Here is a 21,978-nt window from a genome sequence, read left to right on the forward strand (position 1 = left end):
CTGCCACTGACCTTCTTTTTTATTATGGCCACATCTTAGTGAGTGTGCAGTAGTATCTCAGTGTGGACTGACTTGCTGTTCCCTCATCAGTAATGATGTCTGGCATTTTTTTCATGTGCTTATTGGGTATCTGTATATCTTCTTTAGAGAAATGTCTATTCCAACTCTTTGCACGTTTTAAAACTGAGTTACTTGTCTTCTGTTGCTGAGCTGTACAAATTCTTTACACATTCTGCATATTAGACTCTTATTCAGTATGTGGTTTTCAAATATTTTCACTCATTCTCTGTTTTCAATTTCTTGATATTGTCCTTTGAAGCACTAAAATTTTTAATTTTGATGAAGTCCAATTTATCTATTTTATCTCTCTATTTTCTTCTAAAAGTTTTACAGTTTCAGTTTTTACACTTAGGTCTTTGACTCATTTGGAGTTAGTTTTTGTATACGGCAGGAGATGGGGTCTAAGCTTCATTCTTTTGTATGTGGATATCTAGTTGTCTCAGCGCCACCTGTTGAAAGACTATTCTTTCCCCAATGAATTGTTGAAAATCAATTAACCATAGAGGGACGAGCTTATGTCAAGACTTTCAATTCTATACCATCAATCTATATGTCTATTCTTATGCCAATATCACAATCTTGGATTACTGTAGTTTTGTAGTAAGTTCTGAAATCAGGATATACGAGTGCTCCAACTTTGTTATTCCTTTTCAAGATTGTTTTGCCTATCCGAAGGTCCTGTGAATTTCCATATAAACTGTAGGATCAGCTTGTCCATTTATGCAAAAAAAAAGCATCTGTAAGTCTGAAAGGGGTTGTGTTGAATCTACACATCATTTGGGGAGTGCTATCTTAGCAATACTAAGTCTTCTAATCCATGATCATGATGTCTTGCCAATTATTTAGGTCTTCTTTAATTTCTCTCAAAGATGCTTTGTAGTTTTCAGTATATAGGTTAACTTTATTCTTGAGCATATTAATATTGTAAATGCAATTGTCCATTTCTCACGTATAGAAGTACAACTGAATTTTGTATATTCCTGAGGTCCTTTATTAGCTCTAATAGTTTATTTTGAATTCCTTTAGATTTTCTATATATAAGATCACATCACCTGCAAATATAATTTCCCCTTCTTCTTTTCTAACCTGAATGCCTTTGGTTTCTTTCTCTTGCCTAATTTTCTGGCTCGAACTTCAACGATGAAGAAAAGTGGTGACAGTGGATGTCCTCGTCTCGTTCCTGATCTTAAGCGGGGAGCTTTCAGTACTTTACCATTAAGTTTGATGTTAGCTGTGGGTTTTTCATAGACACCCTTTATTTAGGTTGAGGAAGTTTCTTTTTATTCCTACTTTGCCGTGTGTTTGTATCATGAAGGGGTATTGGGTTCTGTCAAATGTATTTTCTGCATCTCTTGAAATGAGTACATAGCATTTGTCCTTTATTCCATTAATGTGGTATATTACTTTGACAGATTTTTGCGTGTTGAACCCACCTTCCATTCCTGGGGAAAATGACATCTGAACACAGTATATAATCTTCTTGTAATGGGGGCAGACACAGAGATGTTCTCTGTGGGTTGTAGCACCTTTGAGATGGCATATTGGATACAGAGTACGGTAAAGAAAGAGGACAGATACCTGGGTCTTAAGAAATGAGGAGTAAAGTCCAGGAACTTGGGCTAAGACAGGGAGAGGGACTCCAGGTGGGTTGTGGGCATTTGTGGATACTGCTTGGTGTATGTAGACCACTGCTTCTCAAACTTTAATATGCATAAGAATCACCTAGAGAGTTAAAACACATCGTTGGGCCCCACCACGGGGATACACTTGGAATGGGGTCCAAGAACGTGCCTTGCTGGTGCTGCAATAAACCACTCTACAAAGCAAAAATAAACCCGGACCGCATATGCCACATCAGCAGACCCTCCCCAGCACCTGAGAGCACACAGGCCACTTGCCTCTCCCACCGCCAGCATGCAGGGACCCAGGCACAAAGCTGATTTGAGTTTTCCAGATAAAGAGCCCAGGAAACTTCATAAATAGTATTTTCTTTTAGCGTTAAATCTACATGATTAAGTGGGTGGGCTAATGACTAGTTTCATCTTACAAATGAGAACATTCCCTGGTTTTTAAAAATCAAAATCACAGAAGATGCTGGCTATGAAACCAGGACTAGAAATCCTCTGGCCTGGCTCCCTATTTCATCATGCAGATAATAAATACGATTGTGAAGCTTTTGGAAATACAAGCTAAATGTTTTCAACAGACAGTGTCGGGTCAGGGACATGAACGGAGGGAGGTTCAGGCAGGAGAAGGATGTGGTCACGTGAAAAGCTGGGGCTCGAACCGTGTGACTACGTTGGCTGATCTGTACATTTAGGTCTCGGCACTGTTTTCCAGAGAAGCTCTAAGGACTAGCACTGACTGCAGAAAATTAAGACTTGAGAATCACGACTGAGTGACTTGATCAGGTTTGCTGTATGAATGCAAACTAAAATGAATGATGCTTTATTATCTTTAAGTTACCATGAATGAGGCTATTAGATTTTGTAAGTGGAAAGACATCGTAGTTATGCTATTATACATAATACATTTACACTAATAATATATAAACACCGGCACACTAATGGCTGGTAGGAGTATGAGCTGGGGTCAAGGGGAGGAGAGGGAATGTACACTGGTAAACACAGTGGTACCTCTAGACGCCACAACTGACCATGGGATGTGGCCATACGACACTGAGCAGAAAAAGGACGGGAGCAGCAGAAGGACCAGGGCAGAGTGTCAGGAGTCAGGTCCTGCGTTCAAGTGATCTGCCCCTTAGTCCCGGGCAAACCTCGACAAGTGACTCCAGGACCCTGACCTCACAACCTTCTCACATGGGAAACGGGGGTCATCCCGTGTCGTAGGACGGCTCTGTCCTAAGAAAAAGCACCCAGTACACTGTGAACCCTGGACCCAGGCTTGTCTGCTTCTGCCTCTTCTTCATTGTTAGGAAGAAGAAAGCAGGACCCTCCTCAGAAGAGAGGAGGTTTCTGGCGCAAAATGATCAAAGCACCACTGAGAGAAATGACCTTCTGGAAAATGCTCTACTTTTGGAGGAATCAAAACAGAGGCTGTTGTTTTAGAGTATTTATAGGCCCCCGTTTAGAAGGGCTCCCACGATCTAGAATTCAAGTCTAACGGTTCGCCTCCACATTACGTTGCTTCATCTACGGACGCGGGCTCGGAAGTGGTCAGGGCGCCCACAAGAAACTGATGCTGGCAGGTGACTCGCATTTGCAGCTACCAATGATAATAAAAATTCTTAACAATAAAAAATTCCTTGATTGTCTCCATGGCTACGTTTCAGAGAGCAAATGAGAGGGGTTTTCAACCCAAGACAGCTCTCCGGTCGCAAAGCTGGCTCCCACATTTGGTTTCCTACAGGATCAAATAAAAGACGGGTTTGTGTGTGGCAGGAGGACGTAATAAACCAACAGCACTATTTCATCCATCTTCTTCAAAGGCAACTGGAAGGAACAGTTATGCTGTAAAACGCGGATCGCATTTTACTTAACCTTACGGAGAATCTTGTTAGATCCGCCTTTCTTATAATTAGGGCTAGTCTATCCTGAGAGCTTAATCGGAGAGCACTGCCGATGCACAGATTCCCTCCACGCTCCCTGCCTGCAGCGTACCAGGGGAACTGCTCTATCTCTTGTCAACCGTAATCTACAGGTATTATTTCTGAGGCAGTGTTAATGCGCGTCTCATTTGTACATTTCCCTAACTGATGATAGTGCAGTATTTCTGATCTGGGTGCAGAGCTCGGGTAAACCCAAGCACATTTAGCAACGTGCTAATGAGGACCACCCCGTCAAGGAGGGTGGCTGAGTTACGGCTCTCGGGGTCTGATTCCATGTCGGCCCACTCTGAGAAGTCCCTAAAATATCTTAAGTCAAATCCGAGGTCCCCGAGCCGCTGTTGGGTTTGCGGAGCCGCGGACGTGTGAACTCTATTGGCAATAAACGTCGCTCCTGCACGCGGATGGCGTGCCTGCAAACCCAGGGCTCCTCGGAGCCTGCCACTGTCCCCACTCACTCAGGACACTGTCCCCGCCCGGACCCGAGGCCGGGAGGGTGGGACCCGCTCCGGCGGCTGGGGCCAGGGCATGCCCGCTGACAGGCGCGCCACGATGACAGAAATGCACTCTGAGTTGCAATTAGTGGCACTGTCATTTTCGGGGGCTCCTGCCAATTAATTAAGCCTGTCAAACAGAAAAACCACAGCGCTCACATGATAATTTATATTGGAAGAGACGAGCCTCATGGAGCACAGCGGCTCCCTCTGCAAACAGAATTCTCCCTCCGAGCATGGAAATACGTAAGAGAAAATAAATAAAATAAAACAACATCACAAAAGGGTGGATGGAGGGGAGGTGGAGATGGGGTCCTGCACGGGGAAGAAGAAAGTGAGGCTGTCCTTGTTATAACTGTTAACTCTGATCGCCAGAGTCGAAGACAGGCTGATTAAAACTCCAAACGAGCCCCCAGCTCCCTGAACCCTCTGTGTCCGTCCGGGATGATAGAATCAGGAGTTTATTCATACCATTAAGCCCCAGAGAACTTAATTGAAAGAAGAGCACAGCCCGGACCTTGACAAGCGGGAGGTCACAGTAATTGCTGCTGGACATATTTAACATTAAGATAATCAGGCCATTAATTACCCTTTGGATCATTAAATCAGCCAGTTGCAAAATGAAATTTCTGCCTCTATTACTCACTTGAGAGACCACAGGGGTGGCCTTTAATTTATCAGTGAGCTTGAGATACAAAGGCTGGGGCTGGGGGAGGGCAGGAAGGGAGGGGGCCGAGCGGTGGCAGTGGCAGCGGCGGCAGGGCATCAATTCGCCATGCTCGGTGATCCTGGCAAATTAACTAGGTAAGATAACCTCCGCTTCCAAAGGCAGAAGCTGGGGGTATGTAAATAGATGAGGGCAGACAGGGAGATCAGAGTCTGCACACCACTTAGCAGGATAATAAAGGAAATCATCCTTGATTATCAGTGCTAATTTGGACACTGCCGGTAGCTTGTTATGTGTGTTCTGAGTAGCATTTAATTAATTCAATTGCTTGTTAATGAGGGAAGTGACATGTGGGGAGCAGATGCCACCCAACTGCAGATGGGTTCTGGTCATCACTGCAAAGTCCTTTATTTCCCCCCCCCCCCATTTCTCCCCCTGCCCATTTTTCTTTTTTTTTTAAGGAAAGAAAATAGGAAAAGGTGTCAAGCATAGAGGAACACTCAAAAGAGACAAAACACTGACCTCAGCAGGGCCAAGAACTGTTGAAAAATAATAAGATGAGACAATCCTGGGACCGCGTGGGCCCTCATGTTCCCCGAGGCCGCATTTGGATCAGTGCATCTTTATGCCAGAAATTTGAGCCTGAGATTACTATATTGTGATCTTATGATCAAACCTAACGAGACAGAGACGTGGCCAAGTGGTGCTGCTTTTAATATCTCAGAGTTAGCGGTGGGGATCCAATTATTTTCAGTTTGGATACATTTCCCCTTTATCAATATCTCCATGTGCATAAATAAGATGAAAGTGGCGTTCGGAAATGAAAAGGACACGGAACTTGGATCACCGGGCAGACTCGCTCCGCCTGGAAGTGAGCAGCCCGTCTCTCCCACGCGGATTTCTGACGTCCGGCCCCCAATCTTCCTCCTGAAGTGACATCTTTTTAGAGGTTAAACACAAGAGGGGAGTTTAGGGGCGCAGGTGAACTGACAAATAACGAAACCCAGAGAAAGGATGCTAAGAGAGGGAAGGGAACGTACGCTAAATCAGCAAACTCGGTCCCCTTCCATGTGGGATCAAAGAGGTGACAGGGTGATTTCAGTTGGGCCTAGAGCTTCTCCCAAGGGCTCTTTCACGGAATTGAGAACACAGCTCTCTACTTCCAGGTTCCTTTGATTTCCTAGACCAAACCGGCAGGCCCCAAACCACCTTGTAAACAGGATACCTGCCCTGAAATGCAAATAGCAACTGGTCCCTGGTCCCTCCCGGGGCCAAAGCCCTCGACTCGGAGACACAAAGGTGGAAGATGAAGAGAGAAAGCCGCACAGCGCAGCTGAGTTCGGCTTCTGCCAGGAGGAATGCGGTTCCAGAGAGCTCCGATCGGTCCTGGTGGGAAATTATTTTCCCTGCAGTCAATCGAAAAAGCTTCTAAGTGAAAAGGGGGATGAGAATCAAGAAGGACCTGCCTTAAGTGATGCAGACCGGCCCCGAAAACACCAGTGCGTGGCCGAGCGTGAGAGGATGCACAGAGAGGTTTGTTTGAGACGGCTTCACCGTGTGCTGGGAATTTCACTCACAGACACATGGGGAGTCCTGAGGCCCTGAGGATGCAAAGCCCCCCCGACACATGTATTCCAAGCTGACCAGTTTCCTCTTTCTCTCATTCACCCATTCGTTCACGCACTCCGGAAATACGCACGTGACTGTTTTAACATCTCTACCTCCGAGCTGTGTCCTGACACCGGAACCAGAGCCCTGCCTGGTGGCTCCAGGCCCCGCGTCCAACTCCACAGGACAACGTACTCTAAGATGCAACACACCGACTCACACGCTGACCGTCCTGCCGACAGCAAACTGCCCCTCCTTAAGGCCCTGACACCTAGTTCATTCTGTTACCACTTCTCCCCTACTCCAGCAGCCCCATTTACAATCAATATTTTAAGTGTGTGCTTAAATGGTATCAATAGCAATTAGAGGGGAATTCTGATTCCACCCCAGAGGTAGTTAACTGTTACAGCATCGATCTTCTCTACCTGCTCCTTTCTCCAAATTAAACCTCCATTACAGAGGGGGATGAAGGGCATCCTCTCCCCTCCTGAGACAATAAATTTAATATCGAATGCACTGGAAAAAAAATAGCAGTTGTTGCAGAATCCATGCAAAAAGATTTTTTTTTTCTTCCTGGGACTAATTAAAAGATGCTTTTCTTGACTAATGATTCCCCGGTTTAGGAATGGGAAGTCAATACTGCTTTGCCGCCGTCAGCTTCGATTGATCTCAAAGCTGTTCAAGTTTGAACGGCAGTTCTCAGGGCAGCTGAGAATCGCTGGAACCAATTACGTGCCGTCCAAAGCTGCCCTAATCAGGGGTGAAGGCCCAGCAAGCAGTAGGGCAGACGGCTGGTCAGAGGAGCCCGTCTGGGTGACACCAATGCGAGGTGGCTTCAGTTGTTTCTTTGGAGAAGGATCCGTCGTGTTCTACTTCTCCATGGTCCTGAGTGTGTGTGTGTGTGTGTGTGTGTGTGTGTGTGTGTCTGTGTGTGTGTGTGTGTGTGTGTGTCTGTGTGCTGGGGGAGGTATGGCACATTTCTAATTATATTCCACTGTCAGAATGAATCTTCTGAACAAGACAGAATGGATGGAGCTTCTCGGGAAAACAGCTGGGCCCTTTTTCAAAGCATTAGACTGGATATATTGCACTTGGCTTTTCCTCAGACAGAGATAAAATTTTATTAAAATATTTCTTTTTAGTATTACCTGAGGGCCACATTAGAGAACCGTCCAGCTTTTTTTGTGCTAGTGATCACAGGTCCTGCAGAGAGAGCGAGGCAGGGTGGGTGGGAGGGCGTGTCTTTCCTTGTCTTGGAGAGGCAGGAACCAGACTAGATATCCATTCTCACACCGCAGACTGAAATCCATGTGGACATTCCAGCCCAAACTTTGGGATTTTGATTCTGTTTGAGGAAAGTGCAGGAGGTAGTGAAGGAGCTGGGGATCTGGACTGTTTTACAATTACACTGAGCGGTCTTTGAGTGTATCTGAGGCTTTGCCCACGTTCCACCGGGACCACAGTCTTCCAACTGATCTCCTTGCCTGTCTCCATCCTTTCCTAGGATGCTGCTGGCTGCCTCTAGTTCTCCTGAGAACAGGCGGAACATATACGAACACAGAAAGAGATCCAACAACCCACCCTCTGCCCAACCGCGAGAGTCGCTGTTAAAACACTAGCCCGGCTCACCAGGCCTTTGCTCTATTATGGCCTTCCCTTCCCCACTTCTCACTGTGCTCAAGCGTCCAGCTCCCCATGGGCCCTGAGGCTTCCACGTTCCTGTTTGTGTGTAGGTCCCTACCATCCTCCAGCACACACACTCCCCACGCCCCTAGGCCTGGAGATCACAGCACAGTTTAAAGTCAGCTCAGATGACATTTCTCCTGGACCTCCTGGAGCAACGCAAATCCCTCCAGTCTGTGAACGCCACCGAGTCCTGGCATCCTCGGCTGGCCCTGAGAACATTCACCAACCACCGCACACTTACGGTCGTCACCTAGCAATCACTTCTTTTCTATGAGGAAGCACTCAATGAATATTTGCTGAATTTAATTAAAAATAAAACTCCCTGGGAGAATTACTAAAGCACAAAGGTATATTCAATTCTCAAACATGTTTATCTTCTTAGAGATGGACAGAACTTAGAAACCCCCAAGTTACCACTGGAAATACGACGTAACCACATCACCTCACTGTAGGGATTTCACAGCAGTGACTCCACTTGTGAGAAAGAAAGACTCAAATGTCTCTAAAATGTAAAGATACGACGTGTATAACACTACACAGAAGAGGAAGTTACATGCTCAAGAGGTTAATTCAAATGTACAAGTTAGAAGGATGAAATACCCTTACATACACCATCTTCACTTACGAGGATGAAATTATTATATAATATTTCCCAGTTAAAAAATTAACCTACGTCTTTGTTTGTAATCATTCTAAATGGTTTCTAACTGTGATAGATGGAAAAACAACCAAACTTTTCTAATTCATGTATTAAAAATAGTATAACTGCTCCTTTGACACACAAACAGTAAAATGCATAAAGTTAATTTTTTCCCAACTTATCTTAATGTTTTCTGCATTCACACGTTAAACTCAATCCGATTTCCAATCATTTTTCTTTTTCAGATCTCAATACCCTCCAAGGAAACTATATGTATGAAAAAATAGACATTAAAACATGAATTAATCTTTTAAGAATGCTCCTAGTGGACAACCCTGCGGATTTCTATATTAGTGTTAAATCAAATTTGAAAAACGGCAGAAGTGTATCATTTCTTCAGTCTGTAAGACAGCTGCCTGCGTGTATATTACACAGCATAACTTATATATAAAGAGCTCACAGCGCCAACCTACTCGATTTTAAACAGATGTACTTTGTGCACATTTCTTGCGCACCCCCGTCCCCTCCCCACAGAGCACCTAATAGGAAGGGCAGGGTTAATGGCACCAGCTTCATTCTCTCAAGTGAACCGAAGGGGGCACCACAAATTCATTTTTTAGTGTTGATGAAATGAAGCCCACCGGTTTTCCATGTTATTGGCAGTAGAAACCAACTTCTTACCCCTCGCATGTGGCCCGACCACAGACGGACACCTGGGTTTCCTTGTCGTCTGATCACCAGCACGACAGATCCGTGCTGATGCTGGGAGGCCTCTTCTCCCCCTTCACCTCTGCACACACCTGAGAAGTGAAGGCTGAGCCCATCCCGTGCCCCTGCTTCAGACGCTGGGATGCCCCCCAGCTCCCCGAACAGCCGTGGAGACAGGACGGTCCATCCTGCCTCTGTGAAAGAGGCTTTCTCAGAAAACGCGCCATTTTACCACCTCTTAGGTACATTAAATATGCATGTGTACTAAGAAATGGCTTATAATTGCTGTAAATGAAAAATGAGAAACGGAATGGACTCAAAATAAATGCGTTTTTTACACTGGGTAACAATTAACATTAATGAGGAGCCACCATAAGTTACGCCATACTTGGTTGATTAAATGTGTTAGAAATATATTTCAGAAAATAAAATACATTTGGTTACTATAAACTCACTTAGTGGGGGTCGGGGGGAGAGGGGAACCAATGGAGTAGATGCTTATCAAAGACATAAGAATAACAAAATTAAAGAATCCAAAATTCATAATTAGTGTTAACAGCCTAGCTTATGCCTATTAGAAGTATATTAATTAAAGTGATATATTCATAAGGTTAGAAGCTTAATACATTTCTAAGAGAGGGAGAGGAATCCCCAAAGTGTAAAAACAAGAGTAAAAAATTAAGGAGTTTGAATTACCCGTGTCTGCGGAAGAGCAATTTTTCATACAGATGTTTCTGTCCAGGGTAACCAGCTTCCCACTGGTTGCTGGGGCAGTTTCAGTGGTGGCTGTCATTAAGGTCATTTCTGGTTGTTGAACTGCCTGCAGAATGCCCCATAACCACATGCCTTCCCACGTCCCTACCTTGTGGAGTCCAGCGAGGGCTTCGTCCGCCCCTGGGTGCTCTCCTCCCAGATGCTGTTGGCCAGCTCATTCCCAATGGACGACATCACCTTGATAAGCTCAATGGGCCAGTCATCAAGGTCCAGAGATCGGACTCGAGAAAGGTGGGTGCCAAGATTCCGGTGGATCCCTGAGCACTCAATGCACATGAGGGCTCCCAAGTTCAAACTGGCCCAGTTGGGATCTGTGGGAAGAGGAAAAGGGCGCCATATGCAATCAGACTGTCATCACTCATCCCAACTGTCCTTAGGTCTCAGGAACAAAACGGCTAATCGGACTTCCCATGCAACAGTCCCTCCCTAGAATCACATGGCTTGAAAATGCTCCCCGGCCGGTACTTGGAACTGTCTCAGGCATCTCAAAAGCTCTGACATGTTGGCGGCAACTTTCAAACAACTGGCTTTAACCAAAGCCTTGGAAACAACTGAAAGCATTGGTTTGGATAGAAAGATGCACTTTTGGATACTTCCACAGCAGCACTCCCCTTGAGCAGGCAGACACACGTGGAAACAAAATCAGGCATGACTTGGTGCCTACTGTGGATGGCAGCTGATAGCGGGAAAGAGAAGGTGTGCTGAGGGACAGCTGGGTCATTCCCAAAGCTACCAGGTCCCACGTGACCACCTCTGCAACCACGGGCACATCAAAGTTTTGAGTGACATGATGCGCACATTTGCAAATTTCCAAGATGAAAGAAAGGCACACTACAATGAAGAAGTGTGCTTTTCAGGGATCTTATTTAAGGGCAACCACCAAAGCAACTCCCGTTTCTCCATCCTTCACTGCTGGTAAGATGGCGGACACGGTCCTTTGGTTAGGTTACTACCCAGGATGATCGACCCTGATTCTCGGAATAAATGGTGATGGGCTTTGGGCTGTGACACTGCACCAAGGGCACTGAATGAGTCCAGAGAACAGCACTGGGACCCCTGAGTGGGATCAGTCCCTGTGTGAAACTGGCTGACACAGTCAGAAGACTGTGGACTTGGACCCAGGGCTGGCTTCATGCTAGAATCGTCAGCTGGTTTGCAAAGACGGGGCTGACCTTGACAGTCAATGGCTTTCACCACCGACAGAAGCAAATGAGGCTTCCATCATCCAAGAGTAACCAACATTTACCGCAGGCGCACCTGAAGAGTCAACAAAAAACCAGGTAGCTGACATCATATTTATTTGGAATCACTCTGGAAGTGGCAAATGACCAGGAGTGGCCTTATGCTCATTCAGCAGAAATCAGCCAGTGATTCACTTAATATCTAATACAAAGGCAGGAAGGTGGTGATAGAGACCATGGTGGGGGCATACAAGAAGAGGGGTCTGTGGCCTCAGAGACCGTCTGGTTGGGAAGAGGAAACAGATGCCCCTAATAATAATAATAATAACACATAAAAAACAAAACACCTTTGCCAATGTGTCATCTCTCATGTCCTTGACCTCAGCCCCTCGACCTTCCCCTTGTCCTCTGAGAAAACACAGCAGGGCAGCCAAAGGCTTAATTTGAATCCTGCTACACAGCTGGCTCTTATGGTGACCTGGGGTATATAACCTGACCCTTCAGACTCTTCATGTCACCCTGTAAGTGGGACACACTGTAGCAACAGCTATTAAAGTCACAAGAATGGAAATAGACAGTGCGTGGTGGGACTGGGCACAGACCTGACAGATAATGTGTTTAAGGAATGGGAGTTTAAGACCTCTTTTCTCTCCAGATTTGTCCCACTTTGTCCCTGGATTCCTACTCAGGTGGCCTCATTCTAAACAAACTGGCCCCGGAGCCTCCCCCAACCTCCCTCTTCCACCTGCCCTCCCCACCTGGGCACTCGCCCGCCCAACCCGGCTCTCAGAATGTTCTCTCGACCTCCAATTGGCCACACACCGCAAAGCTCAGGAGCCACGGAATCTTCCCGTTAAAACAATCCTGTAGATGATAGTGGAAACCACTGCAGACGTTTCTCCTAATGGAGGTTCCGATATGTCTCCGATTTTGTGCTTTTAAAGATGTTACGTTGAAACTTCCTGATAAAAACGCACTTCAAATAACGACTTCTCTCTTCTAACTTCATATCATGACACATATTGAAAGTAACATTTAAAAATTCAAACAAAAGAAGATGCTTTAAAGTCCCTCAAGAGCTTCCCTGGTGGTGTAATGGTTAAGAATCCGCCTGCCGATGCAGGGGACACAGGTTCCATCCCTGCTCTGGGAAGATCCCACACGCCGCGGAGCAACTAAGCCTGTGAGCCACGACTACTGAGCCTGTGCTCTAAAGCCTGCGAGCCACAACTACTGAGCCTGCACTCTAGAGCCCAAGAGCCACAACTACTGAAGCCCACACGCCTAGAGCCCGTGCTCCGCAACGAGAGAAGCCAACGCAATGAGAAGCCCGCGCACCGCAACGAAGAGTAGCCCCCGCTCGCTGCAACCAGAGAAAGCCCGTGCGCAATGAAGACCCCACACAACCAACAATAAATAAATTAAAAAAAAAAACTAAAAAAAAAAAAAGAAGTCCCTCAAGATACCTGAAGAGAGACCCCTTCTTTCACCCGGAGGCCGCAGACGTGGCCTTGCCGTCCTGCCCTTACCTGCCTGCCAACCAGTGGTCTCTCCCAGGTGGCTCTCCCCTTTTATCTGTGACAATCCTGAGTTCTTCCTGTTAGGTCGCACAAATCCTACCTGGCCAGCTTCCTACCTGAGCAGCAGCTGCTCTTCCCCTGAACAAACCAGAGCCATTCAGCTGTGCGTCCTGCTGCTTCCCTGACTCACAATGACTCCCTCCCCACCTGCTCCAGTCCTGCCCATTTCCTGCACAAGGTCTGCTCTGAGTTGCTGTGTGCCCCTAACGGCCTTTCTCCATGGCCCCGGGCCTTGTGGCCACTGGGTCCAGGCCTCGCCCACTGGGCTTCAGGCTCGGGATGCCAGGGCCACCTGACACCCTAGCCTGGTGCTGGACCCTAACAACGGCAAAAATATATGATTGGAAAAACTTTACTGAATGGGCCCAGCACTGTGCCAGGGCTGGAAGGTGAAGAATGAGAAGTAAGTCCTTAACTTCAAGGATACGAACTACAAAAGGACTTTCTCAAAGGGAACGTGGCATTATTCCCTGGACAACGGAAAGCATGGAGGAAAACTGGGTTGCTCCAAGGCACAAAGCATAATTATGAAGTCTGTCAGTTCAATCAAATGCTTTTAGTGTGTAGTGAATTCAAGATAAAATAAAAAGAGACCATTTGATAGCAAAATCTAGAACATATGATTTTGAAATAAAGAAAACAAACCCCAGAAGTCTCTGGGCAGGATTTAACCAACTGTACTCTATTTTTACGGAAAAAGCAAACAAACGTATGATCGTTGATTAAGCCAAAGGTTGGTTTCTGGATGTGGCACAGAATCTGGGCAGGTGGCCTAATCCCTATAGCATCTGTGGTGTGACTGTGGCTCATGGGGATGCCTGAGGCATAAACAAGACTTGTGATGAACCAGAATGGAAAAGAACACGAAGAAGAATATGCCCGGGTCCAGCTGAATCGCTTTCCTGTACAGCAGAAATTAACACAACATTGTAAATCAACTACACTTCAATAAAATTAAAAAAAATCAAACAAACAAAAAAGAATTGCAGTGCCATCAGAGAGGCATTTGTGTGAAGGGCACTGTGTTAAAATATAAGTCTAAACAAAAATATTTCAGTTCCTTAAAAGCCATTAAATCATGTTATAAACCTTACATGCCAGATGACAGATGTGGGTTTGCTGCAATGCATGCTGTGTCGGACCACCCCATCTCCCTCTGCCGAGGGCCAAGCCCCACCCCGTCCTGGCTCACACTCACTTTGGGTCTCGCAGTCCACGCAGTGGGAGTTCCCTCGGATGTTCCGTATCGACTGCAAGGCCATGGCCTCACTCTGGCTGGTCAGTCGGGACTGGCATACAGGGAGACATACAAACGCAAGATATGAGAACTCCGAGAAAAAGGTATATACCTGCTAATAAAGCCTGGGAAACACCAAACAGATGGTGAGCGAATATAACACGAGGGCAATTTCAACAAGGGACTCCTCTTTAGACGTCTTTAGGATGGAGCCTAGCAGATGGAGAACGGATCGGCACTACCTATTAAGATGCGTCAGATGAGAGACTCACGCCCTAAGACACATCTCGTGATTCCTCGTCAGGAGACCACACGCGTGTGTGGCTGGGGGTGTTTATGCTTCAACGCACTTACTTGTCTTCTCTAAGCAAGTCAGAAAAACACAAAGAGGGGAAAAGAGGAACATAAAAATTATAAACTATCATGGTTAAGTTTTATTAACATTGTGATATCTATTCTTCTGGCCTTTTTTAAAAAAGCACATGTATACAGATAGACGTGCTTTAAAGAAAAAAAAGCCAGTGTGGTGTACATTGCTTTGGAACCTGCCTTTTTAGCCTAATGACATGGTGTCACCTCTCAATGCCATCACATGGTCCCTGGCATTATTTAATTTTATTTATTTCGGATGTGATAGATATTCAGAAGTTTTGTTTTTCTGTATGCTTAAATTTGATTTTGGAAGGTAGCTGTTACCTATGTTACTGATTTTCAGTCTTTCAGCACCGAGGCTCCTTAGGAAAAGGGTCAGAGCAACTCTGGCATCATTTTAAATGGCTGCATAATATTCCACTTATGAAGACCTAGTTACAGAGTTTTCCTTGATGGACATTTAGACTGTTTCCAACTTCTGTCTGCCATCAGCAGTGCTGTGAGTATGCTTATCGCGAACTCTTTGCACAAATTCGTGATTACTGGCTAAGGATGAACTCGTCAGGACAGGAGGGCCAGGGAGAAGGACGCACATGGTTTTAAGGCTTACGATGCACACATTTAATGTAACGGCTAACGCCAAATAAAGCCCAGAGGGCACTTAGAATAAGCTTGATTTTTGGGTAAAAATTATTCACAAATGGAACCATCTTATGTCAGATTGTTTGCTGGGAAACAGTTGCTTACTACTTAATCATAAACTGTAATTTATTAATTGCTACTGTCTGATTAGCATAATGCATCATTGGGGTTTTATTCCCTTTGGTTAGATGCCCAAGTATTCAAAGTGTGTCTAACAATTTCTACTGGCATCTGGAGTGTGTGTGTGCACGTACAGAGATGTGTCTGTCTGCCTCTATAATCTCTAGGGCATACGTATGTATATCTACTATTGCTCCCAATTCTGAATTATCCACGGACAGCTAGAACACCTTACAGCCCATTCTCAGCTGAGGCTGTATTTTCCCCTCCAGCTGTTACTTGTGGCTATTATTTCCATGCTGTGCACCGTCACACCTGTTCACCAAGCGCCCAAAGTGCTCACAGTGAGTCCTGCTCTCATGGGGAACTCTGGCCTTTGATGGCACACGTCTACCGAGAGAAAAGGGGCAGTATTTTAAGGCTGGTGCTTGCATCAGGCCGAGGTGACGCTGTCTGTTTTCACAGAGAGCTGGGAGGCATCTGGCAAGGGCGTGAAACAGAAAAGGCCAGTGCCGTCCCCCACCTTCTTGAATCCGATGACCTGGCATATATTCAGGGTCTGACTTGAGATACTGTGATTTTACGCAAAATTTGGAGATGCGTTTGTCTGTTCAGCCACACGTGCCCTCCCAACGCCTGTTCTGAAACCGAGTTCCTGAGCTTTGTGGGTGACAGGTGTCCTCAGCCCCCATCGACAGGAGATGCGGAAGCATCCCGAGTTTGCTTCAGAAGCCACACCTGCAGCCGTGACTCAATAAAGCCAAGGTGCTCAGAAATGGAGGCCCTGATTCTCCTCACTGTGGGGCAGCCGTGACTCAATAAAGCCAAGGTGCTCAGAAATGGAGGCCCTGATTCTCCTCACTGTGCGTATAAAACATCTTTAAAAAAGAGAGGCAAATTACATTATAATAATAATGACTGTGGTCTGGTTTACCCTGGTTAAAGAGGGTAATAAAATAAGACACTCCATCTTTTTGAAAGACAGACTCCCTTCTTAATGACAAAGCTGAACATAAATCATTGGCAGAAATGTCTTTAAATGGTTACAAACGAAATTGCAGGTTGGGAGGCAATGTTCTGGTTGTTCACAGTTTGAAAACTCAAAATGCTCTCCGAGACTTTAAAGCGTCCCAGAGAAGGGGTTAAAAATATCCAAGCATTAAAATAATGATTTGTGAAGGAACCTCTGATGGGAAAAGGGAAATGAGAAAAATGACCTTTGTATAAGGAATATCATTGGGCAGTAATTCAGAAAATGCAGGTTAAAGTCCGCTTTTCCTGGCTAAACAAATGCAAAAGAATGAACTCTAATTGAATAAACCCCATACCAGGCTTTATCAACAGAATTTAGAAAATGGGCATTTTATCTTCCCTAAGCTCTTTGCATATGCTCATATATGTGCATGTGCTTTTCATCGAAGCCTGTACTAAGGGTCAGTTTTCTAACTTGACGTGGATTTGAATTTGAGACATTTATGAGAACGGAACAGTGCCTCCTCTTAAGTCTGCACTTCTTTTCCTGAGGGTATTCAGCCTAAAGCAAAAATCAGTGCGAACAAAGAAGCCACAAGGGTCCAAAAGATTCTATGATCTCCAATAAAAGGTCAATACTTTACATTTGGGATGAGTCGAGAGAGCAAAGATTTGAACTGGGATATTCTGCCACCCGAACGTGGTTAAGCTAGGCTACTAATCTAGGATAGAGGACACATATCGACACAATTCTTTTTTATCTTTGCAATTATTTTGCATTCTGCTCAGAAACATTTAAGAGTCTTGCCAATTGCACGTCTCACCCGAGGCTCTCCCCTCCCCCGCCCATTTCCGTTTCAGGATCAGCCGCTCTTGATTTTGGTGGTGGGGCCTTGCGGGGGCGCGGCAGGCTGCTCCGGGTTTTACCTTATTCTTGCTGCTCTCGCACGACTGTAAGCTGGCGAGGATCTGACTCTCGATGGCCTGGACCCACGCGTCTCGCTCCTCGTAGGTGGTGGCTTCAAAGTGCCATGTCTGGCCAGTGAGGGACACAATGATAAACTCAAAGTTTTCTTCTTGTTCTGAAACACAGAGTGGTGGGGATGAAGAGTTTAGCTTTCATGAGATCATGGCCCCTCCGCCAGCCCTCGGTCATGAAAGTGCCTTTGGGTTCAATCGCGCCTGCATGGGGCCGAGGCACACACAGGACCGGCCGCCCCGCAGCGGAGATCTGAATCTGCAGACCTCCCAACACTCCAGATTTGGTTCCTAAAGCCAGCGTGGCTTAGCTAGGTTTCAATCAATGCTCAGGGGATGAGGAAAAATGAAAATCAGCGTGTGATGTCAGTGTCTCTGTGCTGGGCACAGATGAAGCAACTTAGGGACGTAATATTGCAACTCGTGGCCGGCTGCTGAAATTGACAGGGGGATGAAAATCAAGTGAACACTGCTCATCTCAGGATACAATTTAATTTCTTCATAAGCACCTGTGCGCCAATCCACAGATACACCCCGGCAAAGACAGAGGCCTGAGGACGTCTGTCCTTTTAGGGCAGAAGACCAGCTACAGCGGGGAAGGTTTTAGTCTGGAGGAGCGCGTGAAATTCCAGGCGATTTGAAGGGGCCGCTGTGTACCAGGAAGGGGGGGTCCTTACGTTTAAATCCTGCTCCACCACTTGGCATGCTGGAGTCTGGACAAGTTCTCAACCCGTGCTGGGTTCATTTCCTCACCCTTAAAATGGGAGGGGAAAGCTGCCTCCTTTGCTGTGTTTTCCACTGGCTAAATGACGTGCACTAGCTCAGGCCCACGCCCAACACCCTCCGTGAGCGCTGGTGTGCGTCCCCTGTTCTGATCTACCCTCCGGCCTCTGCCACGGAATGAAAGGCAGAGCAGGGGCCATGTGCAGACAGCGTAACCAGCCACAGGTAACCATGAAGACGTGTGGAGCTGGACTTTCAGGCACCAGCATGTCTCACGTGATCGGTAGTTTCCCATCACTTGTTGCTGGGCCAGCTGCATCACGATCCCCTGGCGAGCAAGTGTTCCTAATAATGTGAATAGCCTACTGCCCACCCAGCTGACCTCTGCGTTCGTCAATTACCTCTGTCACCCACACTCGGCTTGCTCGCATCTGCACAAACCTCCCCCTTCCACACTCTTGGGTCCTCTAGCCTGTGTCCCCAGCACTCCTCATGGCCCCTGACCTCTGCAAGGCTCCGTGCTGCCGGGTTGGCCCCGCCCCTTCTCAAGGCCCTGCCTCACTGGGAGCCCTCGGCCTCCGAGACAAGGATGCTCCCTCAGTCTCCGAAGCAACTGCAATCATCTCCAGACGCCCTCTCCTCCTCCCCTTTCGTCTCAGAAGAGAAGCAGCTCCAACTACTGTGGCTGAGAGCCCCTCCCACCTGACCCCACTGATCTGGGCAGGTGGGGACAGGATGCTTGTGTCTTTGTCAAGCACACCCAGGTCTGGGGAGATGCTCCAACACCGACTGCCACAGACACAGGGCCATGCCACCTTTTCATGAAATCTTTATGTACCCTGATAACAACAGTATCGTGTTCTCGGTGACATCAGCATCGCTGCTCTTTTAGAATTCAACCTGCTGGCGGGCTGGGCCTCAATCTGTGGAACCTGTTCTCAACAGCACGTGAAGGAAGGTCAGGGACTCTCCTATCAGCGCGCCCAGCCTCACGGGGGGTAACGTTTCTCCAACAAGAGGGTCCACGGCCCCCGTCAGCTTCTCAAAGCTCTGTGACTCTCCCTGTAGCTGTTAAAAGCTCCTGGGACAGGGGTGCATCGTGGGGCTGTGGAAAAGCAGGCGTGGAGCGCAGGCCCACCCCGCAAAAGGGACCAAGCAGGGCGTCACCTGGAGCGGACCCGGGACAGCTCAGGGAAGGGGCTGAACGAGATGGTCTCGGTCCCTGAAGGGGGAGAGGAGAAGGGCAGCTGGGATGCAACCGACACACGGAGACAGGAAATCTCTCTTTCAAGAACCAGAGTGGAATAAGGATATTTTCATATAAAAAACTGAAAGAATCAAGAGCCCTTCCCTAGAGGAACTGGTAAAAGACACACTTCAGAAGATTCTACAAAGGTTTGAACCAGATGGGTTAGGGAGCAAATGGATAAATATGGAAATACACCTAAATAAAAATTATATCAAATACTACTTTCCTTATCACGTCTAATTTGGGGAAGGTGCAAAATACTAGAGAAATGAAAGTGGACATGGGGACCCTGGAGTTAAAATGCCCTAGGACTTTGCATTGTTCCACAGGGGAGTTAAGAACTAACTTTAGACGTTGGTAAACTAGGTACACATGAGAAAATACCAGGGTTAACCTCTATGAGAAAAGAAGTAGAATGTATAACTCCCTGACAAAGAAGAAGGAAAATTTAATTAAAAATATGATTAAAATCTTTTATCAAACTAGGAATAGAAGGGAATCCTCTTTCCGTGGAAAAGAGTACGTATCCGAACCCACAGAACCGTTATTCTTTTTTTTTTTTTTTTTTTTTTTTGCGGTACGCGGGCCTCTCACTGCCGTGGCCTCTCCCGTTGCGGAGCACAGGCTCCGGACGCGCAGGCTCAGCGGCCATGGCTCGCGGGCCCAGCCGCTCCACGGCATGTGGGATCCTCCCGGACCGGGGCACAAACCCGTGTCCCCTGCATTGGCAGGCGGACCCTCAACCACTGCGCCACCAGGGAAGCCCAACCATTATTCTTAAGGATGAAATGTTAGAAGCAATCATTTCACACCAGGTCAAGGGCTCTCAAGGCCAAAATGTTCACGGTACCAGCCCTTGTTCAGCCCTGCTGGCCGATGCAGTGAAACAAAACAGGGAAGTGACAGATCCGGAGGCTGGAAAGATAAAAGACACCAAACTGTCATTCACAGATTACAAGATTGCTTACATAGGAAACCCCAAGGAATCTACAAATGTCAAGAAATAATAGTAGCAGTTAGCAAATGGGCAAGACTTAAGACCAGTATAATGAAACGTTAACTGCATTTCTGTATATGAGGATCTAACAGAAATCACGTTTAAAATATATGTTTATAAATTCGTTTCTCTCCATCTGTGAGGTAGGGAAAGAGAGATGCAAAGAAATGTGAATAAGCCAAGTAATTCCCTGAAAGTAGCAACACAGAGGATGACTCGGAACCTGCAGTCTCTGGTAACAGGTGGTAAAGAGAAGACTCCACACTGCGTTCGACGTGGTGGATTAACCCAAGCTCGGGAGTGGCCAGAGAGGTTTCATGCTTGTCTCTGGAAGATGAAACCCTGGCTGATCCACTAACAATAATGAAACACCAGGAAGGCTCAAAAGATAAAAAAGATGCAGGACATCCCGTGCCCCAGCCTGGTGGAGAGCAGCTCATGAGAAAAGGTTGGGATTGGAAAGGTGAGCCCCGTGAACACAACTGGATGACCCTGGAAAGCACAGCCATGTTTCACATCCTAATTAAGAACCAATGGTGCAAGCACTCCACACTTGCTTCATCTGAGACAGTTTCCTTTTGGAGGGGGTAGGCCAGTGGGGTGACTGTCAGTCTGGAAAGGCACACAATTATACGAATAATGAAGAGGGGAATCAGAACCTACAGTCCCAATACTTCAGTGACCAAGTCAGCTGCATCAATAAGCGGTGATGGCTGTGACCGTCTGTGTACGAGTTGTCTGCTTCTAAGGGCTTTGAAGCGTGCACATGTACTCAGGTACGTGTCAGGACCTGTGGTCAAGGCTCTTCACGCTATAGTAGCTCACTACGCAGTGAAACACTGACCAAGCGTTCTTTTGCAAAATATTTCTTGTTTTAACCAAAGGGCTTGGCCTAGCCCTGGAGAGGCAGGAGACGCTCCTCTCCAGTCTTGTCCACACAGGGTCCGGCAACAGCTCCCAAACAGAAAGGCCTCTGATGGTGCCTCTGTTCCTGGGCTGGCCTCTCCCAGGTGCGCCACACTGAGGGGCTCCTTGCTGAACTGTGGATGCGAACATCAGGGCTACCTGGAGGACAGGGGCCCAGCTCACCATGGAGAAGGCAGGGAGGAGGGGATGGAACCGCCCCCTAACACCGTTTCAGTACAGAGGCAGCCCCACAGGGGTGCTACTCCAAGCCTTCTTTTGGATTTCAGGCCCCGGTGAAGATGTCTTTATAAGAAGCCGGTTAGCTAGGATTCCCCATTTCCTGAGTAAGGGATTAAAATCTGGGCATGGAGTTTAGTTGTAATCACTCTATACCACCAGCATCAACGGAATCCAGATGATGCTTAAGTTTTCGTGTGTTTCCCAGGGTACTGTCTGTATGTGGCTTTTTTTTTTTTTTTTCTTTTTGAGGGAGGGTAATGTGTTAACACTTACAGATACAGTTAGAGTTTCAGAACGAAATTATACCTGCCTTATGACTTTCCTCTGCCTCCTAAGATAAAAAAAGAAAACAAGGATTATAGAGAAGTTGCATTTTTAATCATGTTACATATGACTTCCATGAAGGACTACTTGTTTCTTTGTAATGAATCTACTGCCTGGAATAATAAATATAAAAAAGAATACTACTGGGCTCCAAGTTCGTGTCAGAAAAAATGCTAAGGACGTCACAGGCATCACCTCATTCAGTTTGATTATTTTCCTCTCTCAAGGTGGCCAGCAGTGCTTTGTTTCTCAAAA

General features: G+C 46.6%; 1 protein-coding gene across 3 annotated transcripts in view; it reads right to left on the reverse strand.

Moving 5' to 3' along the window:
* AGAP1 (ArfGAP with GTPase domain, ankyrin repeat and PH domain 1) overlaps positions 1 to 21,978 on the reverse strand; it is a 562,113-nt gene that overhangs the window by 58,063 nt on the left and 482,072 nt on the right. For all 3 annotated transcript variants that reach the window (XM_029224417.1, XM_029224416.1, XM_029224418.1), the window contains 3 exons: positions 17,234 to 17,388; positions 14,162 to 14,252; positions 10,291 to 10,513 (listed from right to left, as the gene is read on the reverse strand). In XM_029224417.1, the coding sequence (XP_029080250.1) occupies positions 10,291 to 10,513; positions 14,162 to 14,252; positions 17,234 to 17,388 (469 nt within the window). The remainder of the gene's footprint in view (positions 1 to 10,290; positions 10,514 to 14,161; positions 14,253 to 17,233; positions 17,389 to 21,978) is intronic.

This window comes from Monodon monoceros, unplaced genomic scaffold, assembly GCF_005190385.1.
Source record: "Monodon monoceros isolate NGI ecotype Baffin Bay Population unplaced genomic scaffold, NGI_Narwhal_1 Super_Scaffold_16, whole genome shotgun sequence".
NCBI classification, from domain to species: Eukaryota; Metazoa; Chordata; class Mammalia; order Artiodactyla; family Monodontidae; genus Monodon; species Monodon monoceros.